We start from the raw sequence: 27,271 nt of genomic DNA, 5'->3' as shown, positions 1-27,271 counted from the left end.
TGCGCAATTTGGCTTCTGGTTTGCCAACGCATGAATTTTGCTTTCTACGAGGCGGCGCATGTCACACGCTGACCACAAATTTTAATTACGTTTAGTTATTGTGGCAAAAATTGCTGTTTTATCTGCAATGCATTTTAAGCACCCTATACTGCAGTGAAAATCACGAGCTGTCACTTTTGAAAACAAAAGACTTAGAGCACAAACTTGATTGATGGGTGTTTCATAAAAATGTAGCATAATTTTGTGCTGCCATTGAAATTAGTTCGAAAAGAGCATACACAAAAAGTGTTGCATACTTTTACTCAATTAGTTTAGGGTTTGAAGGCAATTGAACATTTCAAAGGTTGCATTAAATTAAAAAACAGTCCACAATTTGTGGTTGAAACAAAATGAATTGGATTAGTGTAAATTTTGTGTACGTGTAAAAACATTCAATGAACTGTTCAACAACCATTCACTGTATCCAATTACCCGAAGTATTCTTCCATTGGATAAGCAATCAATAATAATTATTTAATTACCCAAAAAATGCATTAATCAACAGCAAACTAACCAGACGAACTTAATAAACCAATTAACTAAATGGGCTACGCTTTGTTATACAGCAATCAACTGTCAATCGACGCTCTGATTGATCTAATTCCAACTGATCTTTCACTTTGTGCAAATATTTGGAATTTTAAATGAAATTGAAAACCCCGAAATTATGATCAACAAATTTGAATCGTTTTGCTTTGAAGCCCGCAGAGGCGACGCTAATGTAACGTTAGCCCGCACAAAAGAAGCCGTCGCTCGCTTAATCCCGCTAACCGTCGCTCGTCTGTTACCCAAATTGGTAATGTTTTTTTCTGCTCCCCCTTTGGCCTTTTCCATCGACTTGTATGTAAGCAAAAGCTACCGTCGAGACGGTGACTTAGACTTCCATTTCAATGTTCGCGATAATGTCGATGATTAGACGGCAAAATGTGGAGTCAGCACACGCCCATTGTTGATCTCGGCGCTCGGCGAAAGAAATCTCCAGCGGTGGCACTTGTCAAAAGCCCAATTAATCAAGCGCTACAAAGCTGTCACATTCGATTCCCTCAACGTGGCGGGAAGAAGACTTTCTTCACAAAATTGATCACCAGACGTGGCCAAAGCTGTCACGGCAACGTTGCTAATTATTTCAGTAGTTTTTGGTTATATATATTGTTTTAAATATGCTTAGACTTTATTATAAATAAATAAGTTACAGGCATTGGTTCATCTTACAGCTATTTATAGTGAAAATAATTTAATTAACTTGTAGGTCCTAACTCAAACGGTTTTAATTACGTAAAGCTGCGCCCCCATGAAAAGTCGCTGACTAAATTGTTTACTCGGTGGTCGTTGGCCGCACTCCGAAAGCCCCCCCGTCCAATCAGCGTATCAAGCTACGCGCCGGATACTTTGTGGGCAGCAGCGACATGGGATCCGTGTTGTTGGGCACCTCAACGTGTTGCTCCTGATACTGTCCCGTTGGCATATAGGCGCCATAGGGATCCGAGCGACTGGCCCAACCATTGCTCGACTCATAGTTGTAGCCAACTTGATTGGCCAGCTGTGCTTGGGTCTGAGCATTGCCGTGAATGTGCAAATGAATCTCCTTGCTGGGCGGAGGATGATGAGGCGATGCTGGTCCCGAGCCACTGAGTCCAGTTGGTCCCCACGACTCCTTGGCATGTGGATTCCAGCCGGGATAACTGAAACTGGGTGCCGCATTCTCATACGAGCCAAAGAGACTCGTCTTGAGGGTCAAGAATTTGCCCAAAATAGCCAAAGCATTCATCACAACGAGCACCTTGAGCAGGAACAGAGATTTCATGCCGATGGCCACGAGGAATGCCACCATGGCTGAGAGCACGCCAAACTTGAAGATGATGGGTATCAATGCCATTTGCAGACGTCGAATCTTGCCAAACGTGCGGCCCTCTGTGAATATAAAGTGAGAAATGAGAGATTATTTATTAAGTGAAATAGCTTTTCACGCTTTGGCAAAGTTCGTTGCCTCAGTCTTTTGGTTTTTCATGAAAATTGCTTATTGAATCGGTATCGTTGGCAAATTAAGATTCGTTTTTATTATTACAATAATGATTTCATTAACAAACAGACCTGAACGCCGCTAAGAAAGTCCATTAAAAAAAAAGACGCAAATAAACACATAAATATTTTCTCAGCGTTGAAAAATGTGCGTGGCTTTTTTATTTTTGCTTTGTTTTGTTCGCTGTTTTTTTGCTTTTTGTTTTTTTGATAAATATAATAATTTACGCGAGTCTAGAAAAAATGCGGAAAGTGAAATTACAACGAGGTGCTTGCTGTTGCCATGAGAAATCAAAATACCAACTCATACAGCAAGGGAATAAATTGTCTGTGTGCTCAGGAGTTAACACCTCTTAAGCATCTCTCTTGATCGCATGCTATTTTTGTTTACTTATGTTATTTCATATCTTCGTCGTTGTCTTCTTGTCTTCTAGCAAGTCAGGTTTCATTGAAAAACGAAAGTGAATCGAACAACGAACGCAAAGCGATGTGAACAAATTAAAGTTGATTAGAGCAGTCGCTAATCAGTGGCAATCGGCGTTGGAATTGCGTAAATGCAATCAACGACTCACTAATTGTTTGGGCATTTGTAATTTGGAGCAGTTGCTGCTGCAGCTGAACGCTACTCACCCACGGCTGATGCTGTGGCTGCTGGTTTTTCATCGTCGTCGCCGAAAAGACTTTCACTCAGATCGCTGCGCAGCCAACTCCAAAGTGTGCGGACCATGCCCCAAACACTTAGATCTGTGGGATCAACAGCAGGCTTCACTTCGTTCTTGTTGTTTGTTGTGGCTACTGCGGCATCCTTATCAGCTTGCTTCTTCACCTTCTCCTTCTTTACCTTCTCCTTCTTCACCTTTTCTTCGTCATCATCATCATCATCGTCGTCGTCGTCATCATCATCGTTGTCATTGGTAACGATATCCTCATCGTCATCGTCATCATCATCATCATCGTCGTCATCGTTGGCCGCGTTTTCTATAGCTGCCTGGGCAGCTTCTACGGCTGCTTCGACTGCCGCCTCTGCATTGTCTTCATTGTTATTGGCATTGGCCGGCGGCTTTTCGACCTTTTTAGTGATTTTGGCGCCCAATGCGCTGCTCAGACAGCACAATGCCAGCAGCAAGGCGAGCACCGAGCGTCGCGCACTTGAACTCTTTGTGAGAAACTGAAAGTACAAATGGGAGAGGAGAAATTGTTGTAACGAGCTTATGTATGTATGTTTAACTGCATTGTTCAGATATGACATCAAAAAGCCGCTTGAGACGCATTTCATCTGTGAAGTGATGTCTTTTTGTAGGCTTGTATTTTGTATGGATATTTATTAGAATAATGAGATATGATGAAATTATAATTAATGTACACTTTTTAATATAGATCTTGCTTTTTCGCGTGCTTTCCCTTCTTCGCTTCTTGTAAGAGTGTGGCCACATAGCGTTTTTTTTATCGATAAAACGATAAATGATACCGTAGCACTCACTGTAGGGCTCATGTGGCACTGTAACAGTTATGTTGGTAACAGCTTCTGTTACCCGAGCTTTACATTCGGCCTCTCCTGACAAATCGCAGCGTCCTCGCAAGAGTCGTTTGCTGTGATCTTGCCATTGTCTTCTTCGTCTGATTCATCCGGCGGCAGCTGACACCAATGCTTCATTTTGTCGGAAGAGTAGACCGATTTGTAGTGTCTCTGCTTTCGCTGTGCATGGGGAATATCTTCCACTAGATATCTATCCTTGGGCAGCACTTGGGTGACTATGAACGGTCCTTTATAACGTGGCTCCAATTTACGTGAGGTACCAGTACTGGAAGGCTCATTCTCGACCAGAATAAGATCATCTACTTTATATACGTTGGCGTTGGCTTTATTATTGGCCAATTGCAATGGTACATCATCAGATGTGTAGCCCGATTGGGAGGCATTGATGCTATTAATACGACTACAATGGGGATATTTCTGCTGCTGCTGCTGCTGTTGCTGCAGTCTTTGTTCGTCCTGCAGCAATGCCAGCTGCACCTTCATCTCTTCCAAACGTTTCTCTAGCTGTAATTTGTCGTTGTATGCTTTGGAACGTTCCACGATAGCTTTGGAGGCTTGTAAAGTGCTCTCGTCGACTTCTTTTTTGAGCAAGCGTGCAGTCAGCTCATTTTCAACAAGCGTTTGTTTAAGTTCCTTTTCACTTTCTTGATAAAACTCAACGGATCGCTGCAACTCGATAAGTTGTGTCTTAACCTCCTCGTACTTGGTCAATGCCACCCAGTTGCAAGTCAACTCTTCTTGCTGCAGCTTTTGCAGTTCCTCCAAGCGCTGCGCCGCTTTACATTGGTATTGGGTCAATTCTTCCTCCATTTCTGCAATCTTTTGATATGCTTCCTTCAGTTCAAGTTCAGTGATCCGTGCATCAGCACGTAACGTATTTTGCGCCAATTGCAGCTGTTCAATCTGCTGTGTCCTCTGTTCAATTAATTGCTGCAGCTCAACTATTTCTTTATCATCATGACTGCCAATTGCCTGCAGACCAGCAATCAAAGTTTCGTTTTGTGCGCAAAGCTTTTCCAACAACGCACGCATTTTGTCCTTCACTTCTTGTTTCTCGAAATTACCAAGAAGTAAGTCTGGAAAATTATCGCATGGACGCTCTGCTGACATCGGTACTGCTCGGTTGACACTAGACTGGATCTTCTCAAAATCGAATGACAGTTTAGCGCTTACGATAACGTCTTGGCCCAACAGAAAATCTTCTGGGAGTATCTCATCTTCGACAATGTATACTTTGGCGGAAACACTTTTTCCATCGATGACTATTTCCAACTGTATAGCTTCGGTTAACATACATGTACCTCCACAAATGCCTCTGATTTGCATAGCACACTTGCTGTGAACGGCTTTAATTTCTTTGGCTACTGACCTGCGCACAATACTAGCTTCACTTCCGGAATCAATGAACGCGACGTAACAGTGCGAGCTGACAACAATATTCTTCAGGAAGGGCATGTTTGGTTGCAAGGTGCTCACGCGCATTACAGTTGCAGACTGACAATTCTCATTCCGTGCATGAAACTTATTGCACTTGGAACATCTTGTTTTTGTTGGTGGCTTTGGACAAGAATTGGCAAAGTGTCCCGACTCTCCGCAATTATAGCATTTCAAAGCTTCCTTCTGCTTTGCTGACTTAGCATTGACCTCGCCTTTTTGATTGTCGCTGTAATCTTTTGGTGGCATACTCCTCTTATTCTCGCTTAAACGGCTTCGGTTCATGAAGAAGTTTTCAGTTGCATCCCGTAGCTGCTTCATACTATAAAACTGAATCGCTGCAATGCTATTTTGCAACTCTCGATGCTGTAGACCGGCTCTGACGTACCTGATGACCGCTGCTTCACTAAGCTTATACCGAATACCAAGGGCTGACATACGAAAACAATATTCTTTAACAGTTTCGTTCGACTTTCTCGTTGCATTGGCCATAGTGAAGTGGATCTCTGCTTCGTCTGGTTCGATACCAAACTCGTCGTTTAAAGCTTCGGCAAAGTTACTCCATCGGGTATGCACCACTGGTGATGAGTCGAGCCACATCTTGGCAGGACCCTTGAGGCGAGTGTAGATGGCGAGCAGCAAAAATTTCTGATCCCAATTGTAGGCATCAACTACTTTGTTGACCCGATCAATGAATTGTTTGGCAGTGATGGCGTTTTTGTCACTGGGGTCGAACTCTGGCAAGGTATTCGCTATTTCTTTCACTGACGCTTGTCTCGCTGTGTTAATTACTTGCTGACCTTGACTGCATACATTGTTTGAATCTGGTGATTGAATTTCACTATTCATTGCTAGCGGTTGCTGGCTAGGAACTGTCGATGTATTCTGTCTTTGAACGCTCATAAACTGGGACATCATCTCCATTAGCTGTCTCATTTCGCCTTCTAGTTTCGAAATAGCTGTTGCCTGTGACGCAATTGCATCTTCTTGTTGACTGGCAAGACTAGCTGCTTGCGGCATCTCAATCTCTGTCGAACCCTCATGCTCGATCAGTCTCTGGATTAATTCAGCACGCGTTCCTGATGTTGGCAAATCCACACCGCGAAGAAGGAATTTCAACTGATCCACCTTAAGATCAGTTATTTTGTGCATATTTTGTCTTTTCTGTTTAGTTCTCTTATTGTTTTTAATAATTCTGCACACACTCACACACGTACGCTGCTGCTACGTATTTCACAATGTCTTGTATTTCGCAAATACACACACGCACACTGCTGCTATGTATTTCACAATGTCTTGTATTCCGCAAATACACACACGCACACTGCTGCTATGTATTTCACAATGTCTTGTATTCTGCAAATACACACACGCACACTGCTGCTATGTATTTCACAATGTCTTGTATTTCGCAAATACACACACGCACACTGCTGCTATGTATTTCACAATGTCGTGTATTTCGCAAATACACACCCGCACACTTCTAGTATGTTCTCTAAGACTCCACCGTCTCTTGGTGTAACCACGACTTTGAATCCGTCTGCCACGAAGAAAAAGGAACTAATCCGTTATTTGCAGTTTTCTTTGTCACACAGACCTTGAGAACACATCTCACTGCAAACTTTCAACGCCGACTATTCTTGCTGGTTTTCTCTGTCTCAATTTTGTTTCTGCACAATGTCTTTTCCTATTTCATCATCCTTAATTTCACGCTTTCAAATCCATACAACTTATCAGATCCCACTTCTGAACTGTGAAGTGATGTCTTTTTGTAGGCTTGTATTTTGTATGGATATTTATTAGAATAATGAGATATGATGAAATTATAATTAATGTACACTTTTTAATATAGATCTTGCTTTTTCGCGTGCTTTCCCTTCTTCGCTTCTTGTAAGAGTGTGGCCACATAGCGTTTTTTTTATCGATAAAACGATAAATGATACCGTAGCACTCACTGTAGGGCTCATGTGGCACTGTAACAGTTATGTTGGTAACAGCTTCTGTTACCCGAGCTTTACACATCATAGTTGTCTATACGCACACGGAAATTGCGTAAACGAAAGACTTAGGAAACGAACCTGCTGCTAGACCAAAATGCCCAACGACCACTTCACTTGCCATCGTAATAACAGTTGTGAACACTTTTCAGAATGCACTAAACCCAACCTGCCGCCACTTCAACGCACTCATAAAACATTTTATGACACATTTTTTTTCTCGCTTGCAACAATTTCCATTTTGCCGCTAAACGCTGTGTCGCCTTTTATGTAATTCCCCCCCAATCTCAACGAACCTCAACTAGTTCGAATACAACGCAAAACAATAAGAAATGTGTCAACATTTGCCAAAGCTGTCGTTGTTATTGTGGAGCTTAGCTCTTAAGTTGTGGGCAGCAATTTATATGTAAATATTTGCACTATGTAAATGATGCTCACGGACGGAAACCCGACTTCGTCACTCGTAAATCATCCACATATTTTGCGACATTAATTAGACAAACGGATATTACGAAAAGCTGTTGGCAAAAAAGTGAAATTTTTGAAGTTGATTCAACGATAAGAATTAAGTGTATTAAATAATAAATTTGTTAGCTCTGGGAAACAAAATGAAGATAATATCATTAAATTATGTTATCTCAAATTCTCGTTTTGTTTACAATTTGTTGCAGCGACATCGAGAAGAGATTAACTTTATTGAATGAACGACCTTTGGAAAACCAAATAAATTTAAAAGTTAAGGGAAGTGCCTCATTAAACATTTAAGATGACTTTAATTATGAAGCATTTTCATGTTCAGAATTGATTTTATTAATTAAAAGTATTCAAATCTTAATAGCAACTGCACCGAGGGAAAAAGTTAGGAAGCCATTAATATTTTGACTATTTTGAATACGGATATTTATTTAATATACTGTCTATAAGTACAAGTTACTTTTTACTCAGTATTGATGTTAATAATTATAAGAATTTAATTGATAAAAGCAGCTAACCCATAGGAAGTAAATTAGACAGCTTTTAGCTTAAGTTTCACAAACTTCTTATTCAGAACTATTTCCTATTATTACAAGCTTTTAATTGTTACAAGCAACTGCACCGCAGCTTTTGGAATTCTTTAAAGAATGGAAATATTTAAATTGTGGATCTTCTTTTAATACATTGTCTATAAGTAAAAGTTACTTCTTAATCAGCATTTCTGCTAATAATTATAAGTATTTAATTTCAACAAGCAACTGTAAAACTGGGAACAAATTATGCATATTTTGATAGCGGAGCTTTTAATCGACCTTTTACTTTTAAGTACAAGCTACTTCTTACTCAAAATACATGTTCATAATTAAAAGTACTTAATTGTTACAAGCAACTGCACCGCAGGGCACAAATTAAGCCACAAGCCCTTGGCACATTTGTCTTCCAGATTGAGTCCCAAAACTTGCAGCCAGAAGCTCTTAGACCCCCACAATGATTGTGTAATTACTGATATTATTCCCAACATTTATCCCCAAAAAACTGAAAGTCATCATTAAGTTGCTTTTCATTTTCAATTTTCAGAACCTATTAGAAACCCAAAAAAAGGCGCCTCTGCACCTGCTTCAACCTGCGTATAGACGAAACCTATTTGTGATTTCTAATTGTCTTGGCCCCAAAATACAGAAAATTTCCCTGGAGCGTGGCCAAGTGATATCTCAATTCGGTCAAAACACAAATAAAGTTCTGAACAAATCGCGTAAATTATGTAGAACTAAATAACGGTTGGCATCATTCCATGTAAACAAAAGGCCTCCTCCAGCGTCCAGTTCACTGAAGATTAATCAAAACACAATTCTGAGACAGTTTAATTAGCGAAGAGAGAGGGAAAAGAATTCGCATTTTTAGTGGAATCCGTTGGCTTGACATAATTTGTTGCTGCTTTTGTTCCATTATCTAATAAGAATTGTATCTAAAATATTTCATTTTTTTGGCATTGTGCGAACATTTGTTTATTAATTCTCTGTCAAAGCTATTGTTAAAGTTCTTTCATGCCGATTTGTGCTGAATTTATTATTTTGCTTCTTTTGTATGTTGTTGTGGTTAGAAACTGTAAATGGAAATCTGCAGTTTGGCCTTGATTAAATATAATACGAAATTATTGACTCTGTTATTATTTAAATAACTGCAGTTGCAGTCAAAGCAAATCGAAACTAAAACAAAAAGAAAGGTTCGGAAAAAGAAATGCTGTTTACGATGATGCAACAGGCGTAGAAATTCGAATTTTATCTGCTTTTTATTTGAATATAAACACAAGTGATAATAAACAATATAAGTAAAAAAGGCGATCGAATGAAAATTAACATATTTTCCGTTTGAACTGACTGATTGATACGACCGACACATAGAAGGTAGTTTTTCCAGCTCAGTTTCACTTTGGACTCTGTTTCCAACCGCATTCAAAATTAATGACTTTAGCATAATTTAATTTACATCTTTAGCTTTTAATGTCGTTCGTCGATGTAACTGAATTTTAATATATTGTATATTGTACCCTTTTGGTGAAATTTTGAGGCTGACTTGTATTTCGGTTTTTTTTATTTTCTTCCCCCCTCATTTCTTGCTGTATAAATATTTAAAGAGCTTTAGCCAACAAAATTTCGCCAGGCATATTTTAACGAATTGGTGTTAAATACTTTACTGCCAAATTTACTCTTGGGTTGGGTTAACATTTATTTAAATTTTTAGCACTTTTCGCCAATCGCTGATGAATCAAATTAGTCTTTAAAATGGAAAGTGTTAAAGATAAACCCTTGTTGTTATCGAACTAATTCTCTATTATTCTAGTTCAAATCAACAGCAATTTGACTAAAGTTTTTTTTTAACAATTTAACTATGGGAATTGTATTTATGTGTTTTGATTTGATTACGAGCAACAATAATTTACAATTTGTCTGTGTTATTGTCTGCGGTGATATAAACAAATTAAGCTAATAAAACGCTGATTATATCAATTAAATGTATTAAACTTTTTTGTTTGTAGAGCAAATATTGTAAAATTGTGTGTACTTTAATGATCAAGGTTAGATTATGGAAAATATTGTAAAGTATTCTCAATAAGTTTCCCAAGCTTTTAGATAACTTTTTTGTTTGGTTTGTTTGTCAATACATTTTAAATTATTGTAAAGCAAATGTTGTAAAATTGGACTGACTTAATTATGGGAATTATTGTAAATATTCTCAATACATTTTTCATAAGTGGGTATCTTTATAAATTTGATCGGCTGCAGTTAAAATTACAGCAGATTTTTGTAGAGCAAATATTGTAAAATAAAAAAAAATAAATTCTGGAAAATATTTTAAATATTCTCCAAGCTTTCATATATATTTTATTTATTGCTTCTAAATTTAAATAAATGTCATCTACTGCAGTTAAATTTTTAACTGTTTTTTGTTCATCAAATATCGTAAAATTAAGTTAACTAAATTTATGGAAAAAATTGTAAATCATCACAATAAATTTCACGAACTTTCAAATATCTTTATTTTAGTTTGTCCTTTAATAAATTCAATTATAGTTACATTTATATGCGATTTTTGTAACTCAAATATTGTAAAATTAAATAAGCTTTTATTTGCTTTATGACTGAGTGTGTAAATCAATAAATTTTAGGGGCATTTGTTAATTTCTTTCAAGTTTTCTGTAGAGCAAATACTATTAAATTGGGCGTACTTAATTTATGGAAAATGTTTTAAGTATTCACAATAAATTTCCTAATTTTTCAGATAAATTTCTCTTCTGTTTTATGTCCGAGTTGATAACCCTATAAGTTTTAGCGACTTTTTGTATACAAGAAATTGTAAAATTGGGTGTACTTAATTTATGGAAAATGCTTTAAATATTCTCAATAAATTTCCTTATCTTTCACATCACTTTTCTTCTGTTTTATGGATGAGTGGGTAGCTCAATAAATTTTAGCGACTGCAGTAAAGATTTATACGAGTTTACAACTGCACCACGCCTACTAAAAATGAACATAATAAAAGCATAAATAATAAACAAGCCCCCAGCTTGCCCTGTTTCATTGTGTCATTCGTCGTAAAACTATAACAATAATCATAAAACTAATAAAATCGTAGAGTCTTGTTGTTGTGTATGCAATTAGGGCACGTGTTGGACGTGAGGCAGACAGATGAATGTGGCATATGAGTAATTACGAGGCTGCAAGCGAGCATTATCTAATGGTAGTTAAAGTCACAGTTCATGACACAAAAAATTGGAATGGAAAAAGCATTAAAAAGACGCTCTAATAATAAGAGTGCTTACAACAGCTTTGCTTTACTTTGGCAATTGAATAAAGAAGAAAGTTTACTTTGCTAGTTTACTATTATTTTGTTGGCCAGATGACAAATAACAATATATAGAATGCGGCCAACAACAAAGGCACAATTGTCAATTGACAAATGACAATTGACTTGGCACTGTTATCAGTCGCGTCGACTCCTTTGAGTCGAGCTTAAAAACGAGGTAAGTCGGTCGTGCAATGCGTGCCAGGTATTATAATGAGAGACACAGAGAGAGATACTTGTATTCGGTATGTTAAAGATACGATCGAAATTTGTATCGTGCATTTGTTGTCGGTCTGACTTACCAGCATAATGATAGCTTTTCTTTTGTGTGTTTGGCAGCTTTGGCGGGATAATGATTTTGTTTTTAGTAGTATTTGAGTGTTTTCACTTGTTTACTGTGTTTGTCGTCTCTCGCTTGTATCCTTAATTAATGCATTGAACTTTAAAGTCTTCGAAATGCTCGAACGACTTTCACGCAACCACCGAAATCGAAAACGAAATCAATCTCAACAGCAACAGCAGCAGCACACACGCAAATTGGCCGTTTTGCCTTGCTTGTTTTGCCAGCCTGTTGCCAAATAAAGAGAAGCAGTAGCTAAGGAGATTGGCTTCGTAGATAGATAGAGATACAAATAGTAGACTCGCGTCTGCTGCGCTTGAGATGTGCCCGTTGACTGTCAGTTGGTTACGGTCTTGGCCAACTGGTAAGGTCTTTGGAGACCGAGCGCGAATCTTGCTCTCGGTTGCGGACCAGTCTTTTTGACCAGAGCTTCTTCTTTAACGTGTTTACGACGACTCTCACAACAACAACGCTGCTGCTGATGTTGCTCTCTCAGTTACAATTTCGTTTTCAACACTTTCTTCACAATTTTCCCCTAAACGGCAGCAGCAGCGAACAGCAACAGCAGACGATCTCTAAAAGTGCCGACTCAACTTGGCGTTCCATTGTTGACTTTATTACGAATAGTCGTGCAATGGGCCAGAGACAGCAAAAATGTCTTTTAGCGAACGTGACAAACACGCAACTGACGTCACATGCACTTAACGAGGGGAAGGGAAGGGGAGGGAACAGTGCAGTGTACTCTACTCCATAGTCATGCTTGACCCAAAGCCCCAACCCAAACAATATAACAGGCCCAGCCCATTTTCAACTATGTTTGCACAGTTGTTGCTCTAGTGTTTTAGGTATTTGTCTTGCCACAAGTTGCACCTGCAGTTGCAGGGTATAACAAGTTGTGGCTACCCTCTGTGACCCTGTGAGACACTTGTTACAAAGCACAATTCTTTGAATTACACTTAATGTTATTTTCTTTAAATTGTAGTGTATAATTCTTTGTTAGAGCATTTGTCATTCGTCTTTTGCTCATTTGCATTTCTTGATTTTTTTTCTGTCTGTGTAATCCAATCATTTTTGCCGGCTGCCTTTTACCCGCGCTTTTGTGATTGTTTTTTTGACCCATTTCCAACTTCAGCCGACGCTCTCGCTGTCTGTCTCTCTCTTGCTCTCTCGCTCATTCTCTCTCTCTCACGCTGTATCCATGAACTCGACATTCACCAAGTGCCCTACAAGCAAACAGCTGCTTTGCATGATAAAAGTTCACGTATTGTCTGTCATTGATAAGCAGCCTATTTATAACATAATCGAAGAACATTTGATATGATGCAAAGATGATTTTTGATGTGTCCCATCAATCCATATCATGCATAACATAGCAGCTTACAGTTACAATGGGGCGTAGCTCCAAATACCACCTTTCTATTAAGCGACCAATGTAGGTCATAAGTCAACCAACTACTAATGATGAACTTGTCTGGCTGTTGTTGATGAAGTGCAGCAGCTTTAGCAAGTTTCAAGTTCATTACTCTACGTGCATAGCTCAAACATTTGCCAAGTTACATAATGGCAATAAGAGTAGCATGCTACTCGCAACTAGCAGCCAGGTGTGAAATCCGTTAAGCACACCACACTGTAATATGTACAAAGTGTGTGGTAATCGGCCAGCGCACTTTCAGGCCTAACCACAAGAACTAAGTGGAAGTTTATGTTTTGGGTTTTTGGGCGGCAGCTTATTTGTTTTTTTTTGTATACCCGGTAAAGTAGAAGGGTAGTATACGTTTTTGACAGCAGAATAAGGCACCTATGATTCTTAAGTAATATATATATATATATATATATACTTTTAATTAGTGTCAATAGCCATAGAGTTATGTCCCAGATCTCAGAGACTATAGAAGATTGAGCTTTCATTTTCTTCTACAGTACTTGCTACACGAGTTGCACATAGATCAACTTGATTTTAGATTATTGCCACTCCCATTGCACATGTACGAAACTACAGTCTTTATGATTGCCAGAAATTTGTTTAAGATCTGATAAAATTAATATATGTGGTACTCTTTGGTATATTTCCTATATGCCAGACATAGCCTTCGGTATATTTCAGCTCTTGGTAGTAGTATGTTAGTATAGTATAATAGATATACTTCAATCAACATTGGTTAATAATGAGATATATTTGGTACTCTTTGGAACATTTCAAATATAATACCAAATATAGCTCTCGGTATATTTCAGTTTTTTTCGGTATATTTTGAATTCAATAGTATATTGATATACCAAAAGTAGCTCTAGATATATTTTTGGGTACATTTTAAGAATAATACCGCTCTGTTTTGCTTTTATTGAACATGGGTAGCGGGTATCTCGCAGTCTTCCACACCTTCCTGTTACTTTCTTACTCGCTTTTCCATGTCAAAAGGTGTCATAAATGTTCTGATGGGCTCTACGTGTATTCTGTAACGGTTTTCCCGCGCCCAATGACATGAGCTGTCATGCTGCTTATCAAAATGATGTCATTATGGATTATATCATTTGCATTTTTATGTGCGCTCTCACACGTGTTGGTAACTGTATCACACCAGACAAAAGAACATAAGCACTAAGAACACCACGATGACTTTCTTACAAAAAAACACTTAAAACATTTTATTTAAACAACAGCGAAAATAATAATAACATATGCTGACAACAACGAGTCTATTTTTTACCCCAACTATTTTGGTAGATATTCGAATAGTAACTCTGCCAGTTAGGTGTGCTAAGCGAGGCATAAGGATTGTAACTGTTGTTGTTGTAGTATGTGGGATACAAATACTGTCCAATCACATAGGGCCAGATGCGTATCTTGGGATCGTTGTAGTAGTAGGGCGTGGCAGTGGGATAATAGTAAGGATACGGTGTCGTGTAGTAATAGTTAGTCAAGCTGGCGAACGTTGGACTGGGCGTATTGTAGGGATTATATGGCGTATAGTACTGAGCTGCAGCAAGCTACATAAAAAGAAGATTTATAAAATAAAAGAATATTTATGAGGATATTTTCAAACTCACCGCAGTCAGCGAAACCAGCAGCAGCAATGAATAGAATTTCTGATATTTCATCGTGTGATTATTATCCAATATCGAGTTGCGAATAGTTGTAGCTTTAATGTACGACTAACTGTAGAACACCAAACGGTGTTACATTTTATAAACCGTTTCAACCAGGAAGTTGCAAATTTCACGCCCTGACTCCGCTTTTTTCGCACAGCAATTTCATCTCATGTGCCAGTCTCTGCTTTTTCTCGATACCCTTTCTGGCGTTGCGTCATTGAACTTGACTCATCGGGGTTATTTACCCAGAGTCGGTGACTCCCATCATGGGCGAAAAAAAATCTATAACAATTTTCGACAATTTGTTAATGGACCTAAAACATTTTGTCACATTAACGAAAAATCTCTAGAACATTTTTTTTGGTGCTTTGCACAAAGCCCGCAAATAATCATTTCATATAGTTGTACAATCCATGGTTTCGATTTATTTTGTTGTTCTTGTTGTGCTTACAAACAAAAGAAAATTATTTGTAAATTATACAGTAATCTGACGACGGCCTCGAATTGTTGTAGTTCATGTTTTGTTACACATGCTGCTGCAGTTATTGTTGTTGTTATTAGTTAGTGGCCTTCTATTTACATTATTTACACGACTCTCATTTAATACACAATACTCAAAATTAGACTACATATACAATTGTACAATAAAACGAAACTCAACAAAAATTGTCAACAAATTTTCTTAAATTAGTTAACATTTTCATGGAAATTTACTCTCCATTTAGGGCTTTTTGCGTTTTTTTTTATCATTTCATTTTCACATATGTTTTCTTCAGTTTACACAGTTAATTTAATTTGTTTTTGCTCCCCAAAGACAATAAATATTTAGTTAATTGCATTTAGTAGTCCTCATCATCTTCATCTGGCGGATCCGTGGCATAAGTTAACTCATTCAGATAGAACCATTTCTAAAGTAAATGAAAGGGATAGTTAATTAGTATTATTGCTGTATTGAAATAAACAAAAGTATGCTCACCGGCGACTCTGTGCAGTTAAAATTGTAATCCCAATCACATATTCTGTATTCCTGATTAAAGCTCGTCTCATTCGCGCACAAATGCGGTATTCGATTGCCCTCCTCATCGCACATGTGGAATATCTGTAATGTAAGTGCATTTTTAATGGCATACTTTCAGGCGGCGCATAGAAAAGCCAGCAAGCAGTTCCTCGAGTTGAACTGCTTACTTTCACTTGCACTAGCACTTGCACTGCTTACCTGGCAATTGTACTCCATGTCCGCATAGAAGCCCACCGAACGCCGCTTGCAATCGAATGAGAATGTTATATTATCTAAATTCGTCCATTCCTTCGTCTTGTGATTCTGAAATACTGGACTGGCTGGCTCCTGGGCTCTAATCGCCACCAGCAACAGGTGAGCTGTAAATATAGAAATTGGCAAACTGATTAGGCAAGGCTCTTAAGTAGGAAATGACCATCAGCAAAGTAAAAAGCGACTTGAACTCTTCAGTTACGGTTGAAGTTTGCATTTTGAAATTCCTCTCCATGCTCTACTTAGTTGTGCGATGGTTGCCAACTCTTTTGTGGCTTATATATTTGTTAATGTGGCTCACGCCTGCGATGCCTTGCGATGCGGCCTCAAAGCAAATCGTCTAATCGACGCACTTGGCATTTAATTTATGTGTCGAGTTGTGTGTTTGCGCTTGCGTTTGTGGTCTTGTCTGGTCGCGTTATTGGGGCCACAACTCACCTAGTAAAACGCCGGAAAGCCATAAAATTCTATAACTGTAAACCATTTTTGTTGAGCTGCACATTTTGGCCTCTGTTTTGGTTGCTCGCTTCGGTCGCCTCGATCGCCGTCGTTGTCGTCGTCGCAGTCGTGTGTCTTCTGTGGCAGCTCCGCTCTCTTGATGTCCAAAAAATGCAACGCGTCTATTCCCTCTCTCTCTCTCTCTCTCTCTCACTCACTCGGACTTTGAGTTTGCCGCGTGCTACGCGTCCATTTAGCTGGCACTTTTCAATTAGGAAGCGTGACTTTGTTTATGGCAGCAGGCACATGGCTAAAAGCAGCAAAAGAAAAAAAAACAAGAAATACGTTAACATTAAATTGCTGTGGCAGCTGCAATAAGTTGTCAGTTAATTGGCGGCCAATTTTGGTGAAATATTCATTAACTAATATTACAAAATCTTCATCAACACAACAACAGCAACTACAACAAATCTCGTCGCAATGACAGCCTCCATTTGCGTAGAGTCGTCTTTATTTACATACATAGAGAGAGAGACTTAGGCCAAACCCGTTGAGATATGTCTGCGTTTTTTCTTTCGCCTGAGTCATGCGGCGGATGCCGCTAATGGTAAATATTTCCCACTCAGCTGCCAGCTGACGTCACAATCATCAAACGCACCCGCATCCGCAACAGGATCGAAGTATGTCTAGACGGCAACTTGACCCAGTTTTTGGTGGCCCAGTGTCTAGCAATTCTATGCTATGCTATGCGCTGACTAATCGTCATTTAAATTTGAATTTGCATTCATATTTCATAACAATCATTTCACATCAATCATTCGACTTGCGGCTGCCAAATTAACACACACATGGGCACAACAAAAGAGTAGGAAGAAATATGGAATGTCTGAAATGCCATTAAAAGACAATAAGTCAATGGCAGATCCAATCAGCAATAGAATTTATTTATGCAAACTGCTCGGAATTTATTTCATTCTCTTTTTTTCCATGTACCATGTATGTTTCTTTTTTTGGAGAGGCTTTTGTTAATCTTTTCGGCCAATCGCTGAGAAAAAAGAAAGAAACCATTTTAAAATGACCTTGCTCACGATTGTCGTTGTCTGCCTTTTTGTCTTCATTGTTGTTGTTTTGTTTGCTGTTGCTTCGGCTGCTGCTGCCGCTGTTGCTGACGTTGGCCGGCTCCAATTAAAGTGTCAACCAGGTCGAACTGCAGCCACGGCCTCAAGACCTGAGCGCAACCCGATTGAGCGATTAGTGAACCGCAGTCGCTGATTGCATTTTATTGTGCGACGACCAATCTTCTTTCTCTTTGCCAAATCCTTGACATTTTTGTTGTTGTCTTTCTTGTGCTGTGATATTTATGGCTGCCGCCTGCGTAGACAACTGCAGCGATTAACATCGGCTTAAGGCAGCGTTGCAGACAAATAATCGTAAATTGTTTCGCGGCAACACGACGCCCCCGCATTCCCAACTAATTTGCCGGCAACAACGACAACAACAGGAACGCAGCCCAGACTTAAAAATATTTCCAACTTTGCCCGCGCCATATAATGAATGATATGCAGATTTTTCTTTGACTGTCGCTCGTAAAGTGAAGGCGACGTTAAAGGTCATCAGCAGGCCAACCAGACAGTCGGCCAAGCTGCCAACCAGTCAGTCAGCCAAAGGCGAAGTGAGGTGGGAGAGGGGAGGACAAAGACAGGGTTTATACCAAAAACTCATCTTCACACAGCTGAACAAAGAGGCGCCTGGAAGATGACACAGCGGCCACTGTTTGTCTGTCCACTTGGTTTTTTGTCTTTCACCTTTCGGTTGACCATGGCGCCTGCCGCAATTTGAGGCACTACCCCTCCCCCCAACCCCTGCTCCATGCCCATGACTATTGTCAGAGCCAAAGCTTTTAAGCGTGCGTTGAAATTTCCGCGAAGAAACCTCTCAGCTTACAAGAGTTATTAATTATAGAGTATTAAAAAATATCTAAGGAATTTCTGATTCAATTAGTAACATCTAAATATAGATAGATATAGATATAGATATAGATATAGATATAGATATAGATATAGATATAGATATAGATATAGATATAGATATAGATATAGATATAGATATAGATATAGATATAGATATAGATATAGATATAGATATAGATATAGATATAGATATAGATATAGATATAGATATAGATATAGATATAGATATAGATATAGATATAGATATAGATATAGATATAGATATAGATATAGATATAGATATAGATATAGATATAGATATAGATATAGATATAGATATAGATATAGATATAGATATAGATATAGATATAGATATAGATATAGATATAGATATAGATATAGATATAGATATAGATATAGATATAGATATAGATATAGATATAGATATAGATATAGATATAGATATAGATATAGATATAGATATAGATATAGATATAGATATATAGATATAGATATAGATATAGATATAGATATAGATATAGATATAGATATAGATATAGATATAGATATAGATATAGATATAGATATAGATATAGATATAGATATAGATATAGATATAGATATAGATATAGATATAGATATAGATATAGATATAGATATAGATATAGATATAGATATAGATATAGATATAGATATAGATATAGATATAGATATAGATATAGATATAGATATAGATATAGATATAGATATAGATATAGATATAGATATAGATATAGATATAGATATAGATATAGATATAGATATAGATATAGATCTTGTTGTTTTGAAGAAGTGTATTCAAAGTTCGACTTATTCTAAGCTGGTTTTCTTCTCTTTTCTTGTATTTTCTCGACTTTAATGTGCAGCGGCGTTACTTTTGACATTTTCTGACAAGCGTGAGAAGCAGCTGAGACCGCGACTGCGACTCGGAGTGAATCTTTTGGGGTCTTGGGGGACGTATCCATGGCTGGGCCATCAATTTGCTTAGTGGTTCTCAACTTACATAATCTGCGAGTAAATCCCATAACAAAACCCAAAAGTTGAGTCGCACTTTTCGCCATTTGTTTTTTTGTAATCATGTTTTCTATATGGTATTTATTGCTATTGTTGTTTTGCTTTGTTTTGTTTTGTTTTCGTTGGTGTTGCTGTAGTTGTTGTTGCTTTTGCATTCCATGAGCATGCGCGACATTTTTTTTGGAAAGTTCGTTTTGAATTTTGTTTGACGATTCGGAAGTTTGTTGGCGTCGATTTGCGAAACATCGCACTAATTTGTTAATTTCGACGCGTAACCGAGGGCGCAATGTTTGATGGCTTTTTTTCGAGGGGGCCCATGTAATTTATGCAAATTGCAAATTATTTAATTTGTCGTAATACAACAACAACAACGGCAGCTAAGCATCATCAGCAGCTGAGGCAGTGGCAACAACAACAACAACAAGAAATCCCCACAATTTCTGCTTAATTTGAAGTTTCGAATTTCGTTTCGTTTCTTCGCTTTTCGTTAAAAGAAAATGCAACGTTGAAAGGCGAATAAAATGACAACAACACAAGACAACAATCGAGTGGAGGAAAAAAACAACTAAGAGGAAAAGCTGAGAAAATTTTTGGTGTGTTTGCTGCAGCGGAAGCGTCGCTAATTGGCGGAACTGCTCGCCAACAACAACAACAGCAGCAGTAGAGAGACAGCAGAAGAAGCAGAAATACGTATATAAAAAAATAAAATGTTGAAACGCCAGATGACGACACTTGAGACGACTTATGGCCGCCGCCCCGTTATCGGATACCACACTTACATAAGTGCAAACATGGCTTAATCATCTCACCAAGCTCTAAAGCCTTCCCAGCAGCAGCTCAATTGATTAGACCAGCTTGCTGCATGCTGCCTGCAGCTGCAGATTGAGATGAGATCGAACTACTATTTGTGGCGCCTCGCCAAAGCAGCGACAAAACAACAGGCGAAGCAGTTGACACTTGGACTTTTGCACACATTTTTCAACGCTATTAAAACGCCGCCAGCAGCAATGACAAACAACAATAACAACAAAAACAGCAACTAAAATTTCATTTAATTGATCAACAGGCAAGAAAACTTGTTAGCTGACCAGATTGACCAGACAGCGCCCCCTTTCCGTCCGCATTCACCACCCCTCGAGTGTTGGCCTTGAAAAAACGGTACGCAGAAATGCGCTTAATACGAAAAATCAATATCGAAAAAAAACACACATGCAAAAAGTATAAAAAGTTGATCGACGAAATCGACAAAAAAAAAACAAAAAAAACGAAAAAACAGCTACACAAAAATATGAAGAAAAAACCTGCTCTTGGGGACTCGTACTAGGCGACAGATAAAAGTAAATTTTAAAAACGAAACAGCTACACGAAAGCGCGCTAATAAAACATAAATTTCAAATATACGAGTGTGTGTATCAATGTCTGTTTGTTGGTGTGTGCATGCCAAAAGCTTAAACAAATAAATATTGCAAATTGAACAAGTCAAAAAAAAAAGGAAAAACAGAAACGAAAATAACAGGAAAAACCCCCCCAAAAAACTCTGAAGACTCTTAACTGATTTCAAAGATTGTCAGTTGAGATGCCTTCATCGATATACATATCTATTTGGTCTGAGTTTTTTAAATGCCACCATTAATAAAAATTAAATGTGCTAATTTAAAAACAAATAATGAAATTGACAAAATTGCTCGAATCAATTTGCTATTAATTAAAATGTTTGATGGCAACCACAGAGAGCGACAAGACAGTTGCTAAATAATGCATGACTCGAATACTAATTTCAAATCAAAGGGAAATTCAATACACACAAGAATAACAGTAAAACTTTTGTGTCAAATAAATTGTTTACACTTTCAATGATAAATATAAATTTAAAGTTAAATTGTTTTTTTTTTTATATAAAGCAAATTGTTTGAAACTTTAAACTATGTAGAAACATATATTGAAATTTAAAGTTAAATTGTTCGACCCTTAAAATATTATAAAATATCTCTATCAAGTTTTTAATAAAAGGCAAAAACCAAACATGTATTTATTTTAAATACAGTCTTAAACTTTTTCTGATCACTAACAAAAAATACATAAATATAGTATTATTTTTCTAGTAGTTATAAATCTTAAATAATTATTTTATATTAAATTTGAAAGTAAAATTTACACTTTGAATAGAATTAAAATACCCATATCTTGTTTTAAAAATATATATATAACGTATGCATACTACTTTTAAGCATAATCTTAATCAATTCAAATAAGTGATCTTAATGAAAATTTTTATTAATTTAAATATAGTGTACAACTCTTAAAAATCAAATATTTTAGAAGTTCTATAATTTATGTTTGAAGAGAAATTGCCTTTCATATATCGAGCGAGGTAAAATATATATTCATTTTAGGTATAATTTGAAACACTTTAAAAACCTGATCTTTAAACAAAAAATTGTAAAATTTGGTAGCATTGCTTTAAAAGCATTTTATAACTTTTAATTTATATTTAAAATATACATTGGAATCATGTTAATTTTAGCTAGAGTCTATAGTACATCAAATACTGGATCTTTTATAAAAATTATAGGATTTGTATTGTATTATATAAATCAGTTTAATATCCAAGCACGAGAAAAAAATGATTTTATAGTCTGATTAAAATTAAAATGCCAATATCGAGCATTTTAAGTATAATCTTATCTTATGCACTTTAAATAATCCTTAAACAAAATTATACGATTTGTATAGCATTATTTTAAAAGCACTTTTAAATGCTTAATTTTAATTAGAAATATACATGAAAAATACATTAATTTTATGATACCTCTAAAACATTTCAAATGCCAGATCGCTAAAATATATATTTTAGGATTTGTGTAGTACTATTTTTAAAATCAATCTGAAACCTTTAATTTGTATTTTTTATCAATTGAAAGGGAAATTGGATTTGTATTAATAAATGTGTTTTAAGAATAATCTTCAGTAAATGGTCTTTAAACGAAATTTTGAGAAGATATACAAATATATTTATTTTAAGTATAATCTTCAATAACTGATCTTTAATCGAAGCCTTAAGTAGCATTTTAAAACCGAAAATTTATATTCGACAAATACATAAATTATATATTAATGTTAAGTGGAATCTAAATCACTTCAAATCAAAGATCAGGTATCTTTAACTTTTGTATAGTACTTAATACAGGTTTCAACCTTTCAATTCCACTTTTTAGCCAAATTGAAAGTAAAATTGTTTTACGATTTGATTAATATTAATCAAGTATATACAATTTTGAATTAAATACATAAAATTTTTAATCTTAGACAAATTTTTAAAACCTTTAATTTATATATAAAATATACATAAATTATATGTTAAGTTCAAAGCACTTTAAATACCTGATCTCTAAAGAAATTTATTGGACTTCTATAGTATTATTTCTAAAGCAGTTTAAAACCTTTAATTTATATTTCAAATATACAATTTAAACATCTTGAATACAGCAGCCAGCGCCACCCACAAAGTGACGAGTTTACCTTAAGTTCAACATTTAACACTTCCGCTGACGTTATTTATTTTATTCATTATTTATTAATATTTTTTCAGGTTTAACAAAAGAAATGAGTTAACAAAAAAAAAGAAGAAAAAACCCGCTTTGATTGTTAACATTTGGAGCTTGTCAGCTGCAAAAGGCCGTTGAAAAACTAATAATTAATTAAGATTCCATTAAACGCAACCGCATCAGGCATCAATCGACGGATCCATCGATCGATCGATCGGTAAACCAAACGAATGAACATTCGGTCGATCGATGGTCTTAAATGCCAACAGTTCAGCGGACAACAACGCGACTGACAGACAGACTGAGAGACAGACAACAACAATGCTAACAGGCAGTCAACAAACAGCAAACAACAAACAAAACTGCAAATCGTCTAAACGAAATGCCGCTGACCAGCAGCATCTCCATCTCTCAATCTCAATCTCCATCAGCATATCCAGCTTCTTCGACAATTCGACATTAACATATCAACATTGTTTTTTTTGCTCTCAATGTATTCGTTACAAGGGCAGCAAAGAGCAGAGAGAAGTTCAGTTATCGGGACAGCGGTTGAGATACTCATCATCATCATCTAAAAATCAGCAGGTATATATACCTATATTTAGATTTGATTACCATTACCTTGCACAATTCGCTATGGTAACAGCCCATCGAAGGTGCTTTGATTGATTGCCTTGATCCAAGCCCAGCCAAAAAGGTGCTGAAGCTCCTCTCACTCTTCCTCCTCTCTTCATCTCTTCTCATTTGCGAATTTTGCCTGCGGCTACCAAGTTGACCAAGTGCTACTGAAGTGTCGATTAGGCTGCCCCAAACAACCATTCACATTAAACAATCGCATGAACACGACGATGAGATTTATCATTTTTTTTTTATGATTATTTTTTTGTGTTTGTCTCTTCCGATTCTTTTATGTGTGTTAAGACACTTCTTGATCGACTGCAACTATTAATTGATTAATTCATTAATTTCTGTGCATTTTGCAACCGGTTTATGAGTGTGTGTGTTGTGCTTGGCAAATGCTAAACGGAGTTCAAGGCTCGCCACGTGGCGTATACGTGATGTGCCGGCCAACAAATGGCTGAGCATATTGCAGTCAGCGAGCAAAACGCTTTTCGCACAATTAAGCAGCAGCAGCAGCCACAGCCACACAGCATTAACTAACTAACTGCTTTGTAATGTGGCAGCAATAAATTTTATGTAAATCGTTTTTGCTTTTAGCCATTTGTTGTGTGTTGCCAAAGAGAAGAAAACGGTGCAGAGCTTAAACAATGCAAATGAATTACATACCACATTGTAGTAGTAACGCCAGCGGGCCAAATGATGTGCAAGCAATTGCAACCGCAGTTACAAACACACACTAACACACACACACTCAGATACACACACACACAATGTTCGTGAGTTTGAAAGATTTTCCAAGAATGCGCTGCCAAGCTGCGGCTGTCGTTTCATGCAGCGGGTGGTGCGCTCTATGCTGCCAGTCAAGTGTCTTTTCACACACAAGTCACACACACACACAGTCACACACTCACACATTTTCACACACAACACACACACACTCTTGCTTTGCTGCAATTACAACAAGTTTCTTGTCGAAGTTATCGATTGCATGCGCAACAACAACAACTAACTTCAATAGCTGCGCGCTGCCAGCTATTTTTAATCAAGCATCTAGCTTTAATTTATGTTCAATTTATTAACTCCAAGTTCTTCCCAGAATCACATAAAAAAAACTTCCCCCGTTCGAGAATGCCAAAGTTGAAATCAAGTTGGACAAGAAATTAAGGCCAAATGCTTTCGTTGGCCTCGTCACCTGCCATTTGTGATTAGGCATAGAAATTCACTCGCTCGCTTGCTCGCTTGCCCATATCAATATCAAAAAACTTAATGCATAATGCGTATGCGAAAATAATACTACAAAAAAAAAATGTATTGCATAACAGCAAAGCAGAGCATAATAAAAATGTAGAGCAGGGCGCAGGCGCAACAAACTGTAAAGTTGAGGATATCTTATTACCGTTTTACCTTAGTTTTGTTGGCCAAAGGAAAGTCGTCAAGTCCGTCAAAAAGAGACTGCTATCCACACCGCGTTGAATTGAATTGAATTGATTTAAGTTGCGTTGAGTGAATCTGCAAAAAGCACTTGACGCATTTGCATGTGCTCGACGTTGATATTGTAACACAATTTTTTATACTTTTTCGTTGATTATGATTATGATGATTTATATAATGGGCATTTGGTTTTTGCACTGGAAAAACTATTTCTTATGCGGCTGTTGCTGTTGCTGATGTTGCTGTTGCTGATGTTGCTGCTGTTGTTTCATCGATCGACAATTGTTGTTGGCGTTATTTCGTTTATTTCGCCACCACCAACAACATTATATATATATATATTTATTTCTTATAAATATTGCTCTTTCTTCACACGCACACACAGCAATCAACAGGCAGCAGTTAACACACACACACTCAAACACACACACACACGTAGAGTATACACAAAGAGAGCCAGAGATAGATACTCGCGGGAGAGAGAGCACGCTCGCGTGTATCCGTCAGATACAAAAAGGCAACAAAGACAAAGCAACAACCGTTCGCTGGCGCGCACGTCGAACGAATAAAACGGCAAAACGAAGTTGAGCCAAAGAAAAACACTTGACGGCAAATCTCAACTTTAACTTTGGCCTGCAAACGCAAAAGCAAAAACACACACACAAAGTAAAAACAAACTCAAAAAAAACGGAAAAAACAATGTTAACAATTTTTCTTGTTTTTACTTTATTTTAATGCTGTTGCTTTTGCTGTGCTTCGTTGTGTTGGCTGGTAACGAACTTTTGGCCAAATGCATTTGGCTCTTGGGACGCCTCGCGTTGGGATGATGAAAACGTTTGCAAAGTCAGCGCTCAACTGGTTCGCCATCCGCCGCTCAAATTGGTTTTATACGCAACACACTCAGACAACACTCACACACTGCGCTCAAGTCTGCGGAGCGCATTCAGAGACTCGTTACGATTCAATCTGCTCTGCTCCTCCTCTGCAGCCTCTTCGCAAGAAGCTAAAGAGCCAAACTCAGTTTGGGGCAATGAGTTGAGGTAGGTTGGAGAGTCTCGAATCTGCAGACTCTTCGCAGCGCTGCCAACTTGTTGTATTATTCAAAGCGCTAGTTTTGAATACAATCGAAACACAGTTGATATAATTTGCCATACAAAGATTTATAGACTTCAACTTGGTCTGAAAGTATCTCAACTTGTTGCCAGGCAATAATAACAACAAGTAAACAAGCGACAGACAAGTGGATTCGACTGTGAGATACCTGTTAATCATTTCCAAAACTTGCAATTCTTCTTGAAATGTACCAAATTAATATACTGAAATAGACCGAAGAATATATTTGGTAAATTGATATAATAAGTGCTGTAAACAACTTGTGCAGTATTATGATCAAAATATACCAAATTTATATACCGAAATAATACTGAAATATACCAAAATGTATGTATGTTAGTAAAAGCTTAAGTGAGATGTAATATAATTAAAATATACCAAAATCATATACTGAAAAAATACTAAAATATACCAAAATTTGTATTTATTATAAAACAAAAAGTATAGATCTATATATTGTAATCATTCTCAATAACATCATAATTGTGCAGGACTATAATCTAAATATACTAAATGAATATACCGAAAAAATACTTAAATATACCGAAGTGTATGTTTGGTAGATGAAAATACCAAGTGTTGTTAATAAAATCTAAACTGAGCTGCAATGTCATTTAAATATACCAAATTTTTATACTAAAAGAATACTAAAATATAATATACCAAAATTTGTATTTGTAATAAGTGTTGAAAAAAAAGTATAGATCTATATATTATAACCATTGCCAATAACATCATAATAGTGCGGGACTATAATTTAAATATACCAAATGAATATACCGAAAAATACTGAAGTATAACGAAGTGGCTGTTGACACTGATGAAGAATATATGTATGTTATAGTCGATCATTTGGAGAGGGTTCCTTCTGCCACTTATATTCACTCCCTGCCGGCACAAAATTATAATACCCTTCTACCATATGGATAACGGGTATTATAAACTCAATGCTTGCATAACAATTTCCGGTCCAGTCCACTTAGTACAATGTATTTGCATAGTTTGAATTTATATCAATAGTTATTAGTTAGTATATATGTATACTATAAATTTACTACAGTAGATTTATTTTTAT

The 27,271-nt window shown here is 36.9% G+C and overlaps 2 protein-coding genes across 4 annotated transcripts; both read right to left on the bottom strand.

The window, feature by feature from the left end:
- Positions 1 to 1,191: 1,191 nt before the first annotated feature.
- Positions 1,192 to 14,838, bottom strand: LOC132790465 (uncharacterized). 3 transcript variants are annotated; one of them, XM_060798994.1, is made up of 3 exons: positions 14,735 to 14,800; positions 2,689 to 3,226; positions 1,192 to 1,950 (listed from the first exon to the last, which is right to left on the bottom strand). In XM_060798994.1, exons 1-3 carry the CDS (start codon positions 14,783 to 14,785, stop codon positions 1,400 to 1,402), a joined length of 1,140 nt encoding a protein of 379 aa, XP_060654977.1. In that variant the 5' UTR covers positions 14,786 to 14,800; the 3' UTR covers positions 1,192 to 1,399. The 3 variants fall into 3 exon arrangements, with proteins under 3 accessions (XP_060654977.1, XP_060654978.1, XP_060654979.1); XM_060798995.1 differs by lacking the exon at positions 14,735 to 14,800 and adding an exon at positions 11,649 to 12,038; XM_060798996.1 differs by lacking the exons at positions 1,192 to 1,950; positions 2,689 to 3,226 and adding an exon at positions 14,331 to 14,674 and having other exon boundaries at positions 14,735 to 14,838.
- A 702-nt stretch (positions 14,839 to 15,540) lies between these two features.
- On the bottom strand, positions 15,541 to 25,499 carry LOC132790466 (uncharacterized). Its single transcript, XM_060798998.1, has 5 exons — positions 25,057 to 25,499; positions 16,485 to 16,794; positions 15,993 to 16,153; positions 15,753 to 15,875; positions 15,541 to 15,684 (listed from the first exon to the last, which is right to left on the bottom strand). The coding sequence occupies exons 2-5, from the start codon at positions 16,546 to 16,548 to the stop codon at positions 15,616 to 15,618; spliced, it is 417 nt and encodes a 138-aa protein (XP_060654981.1). The 5' UTR covers positions 16,549 to 16,794; positions 25,057 to 25,499; the 3' UTR covers positions 15,541 to 15,615.
- Positions 25,500 to 27,271: the final 1,772 nt, after the last annotated feature.

The sequence above is a fragment of the Drosophila nasuta genome, chromosome 3 (assembly GCF_023558535.2).
Source record: "Drosophila nasuta strain 15112-1781.00 chromosome 3, ASM2355853v1, whole genome shotgun sequence".
Classification (NCBI taxonomy): Eukaryota; Metazoa; Arthropoda; class Insecta; order Diptera; family Drosophilidae; genus Drosophila; species Drosophila nasuta.
Note: the sequence above shows the minus strand (reverse complement) of the source record. Positions and strands in the feature narration are given on the sequence as shown.

Excerpts from the sequence above, each read along its gene's own strand:
- LOC132790465 (XM_060798994.1), bottom strand. The coding sequence starts at position 14,785 with ATGAAATATCAGAAATTCTATTCATTGCTGCTGCTGGTTTCGCTGACT. Across the intron at positions 3,227-14,734 it reads TGCTGGTTTCGCTGACTGCG|TTTCTCACAAAGAGTTCAAG; the intron begins GTGAGTTTGAAA and ends TTGTACTTTCAG. Across the intron at positions 1,951-2,688 it reads AGCCACAGCATCAGCCGTGG|AGGGCCGCACGTTTGGCAAG; the intron begins GTGAGTAGCGTT and ends TTATATTCACAG.
- LOC132790466 (XM_060798998.1), bottom strand. The coding sequence starts at position 16,548 with ATGTGCAGCTCAACAAAAATGGTTTACAGTTATAGAATTTTATGGCTT. Across the intron at positions 16,154-16,484 it reads GCTTTCCGGCGTTTTACTAG|CTCACCTGTTGCTGGTGGCG; the intron begins GTGAGTTGTGGC and ends CTATATTTACAG. Across the intron at positions 15,685-15,752 it reads TTAACTGCACAGAGTCGCCG|AAATGGTTCTATCTGAATGA; the intron begins GTGAGCATACTT and ends CATTTACTTTAG.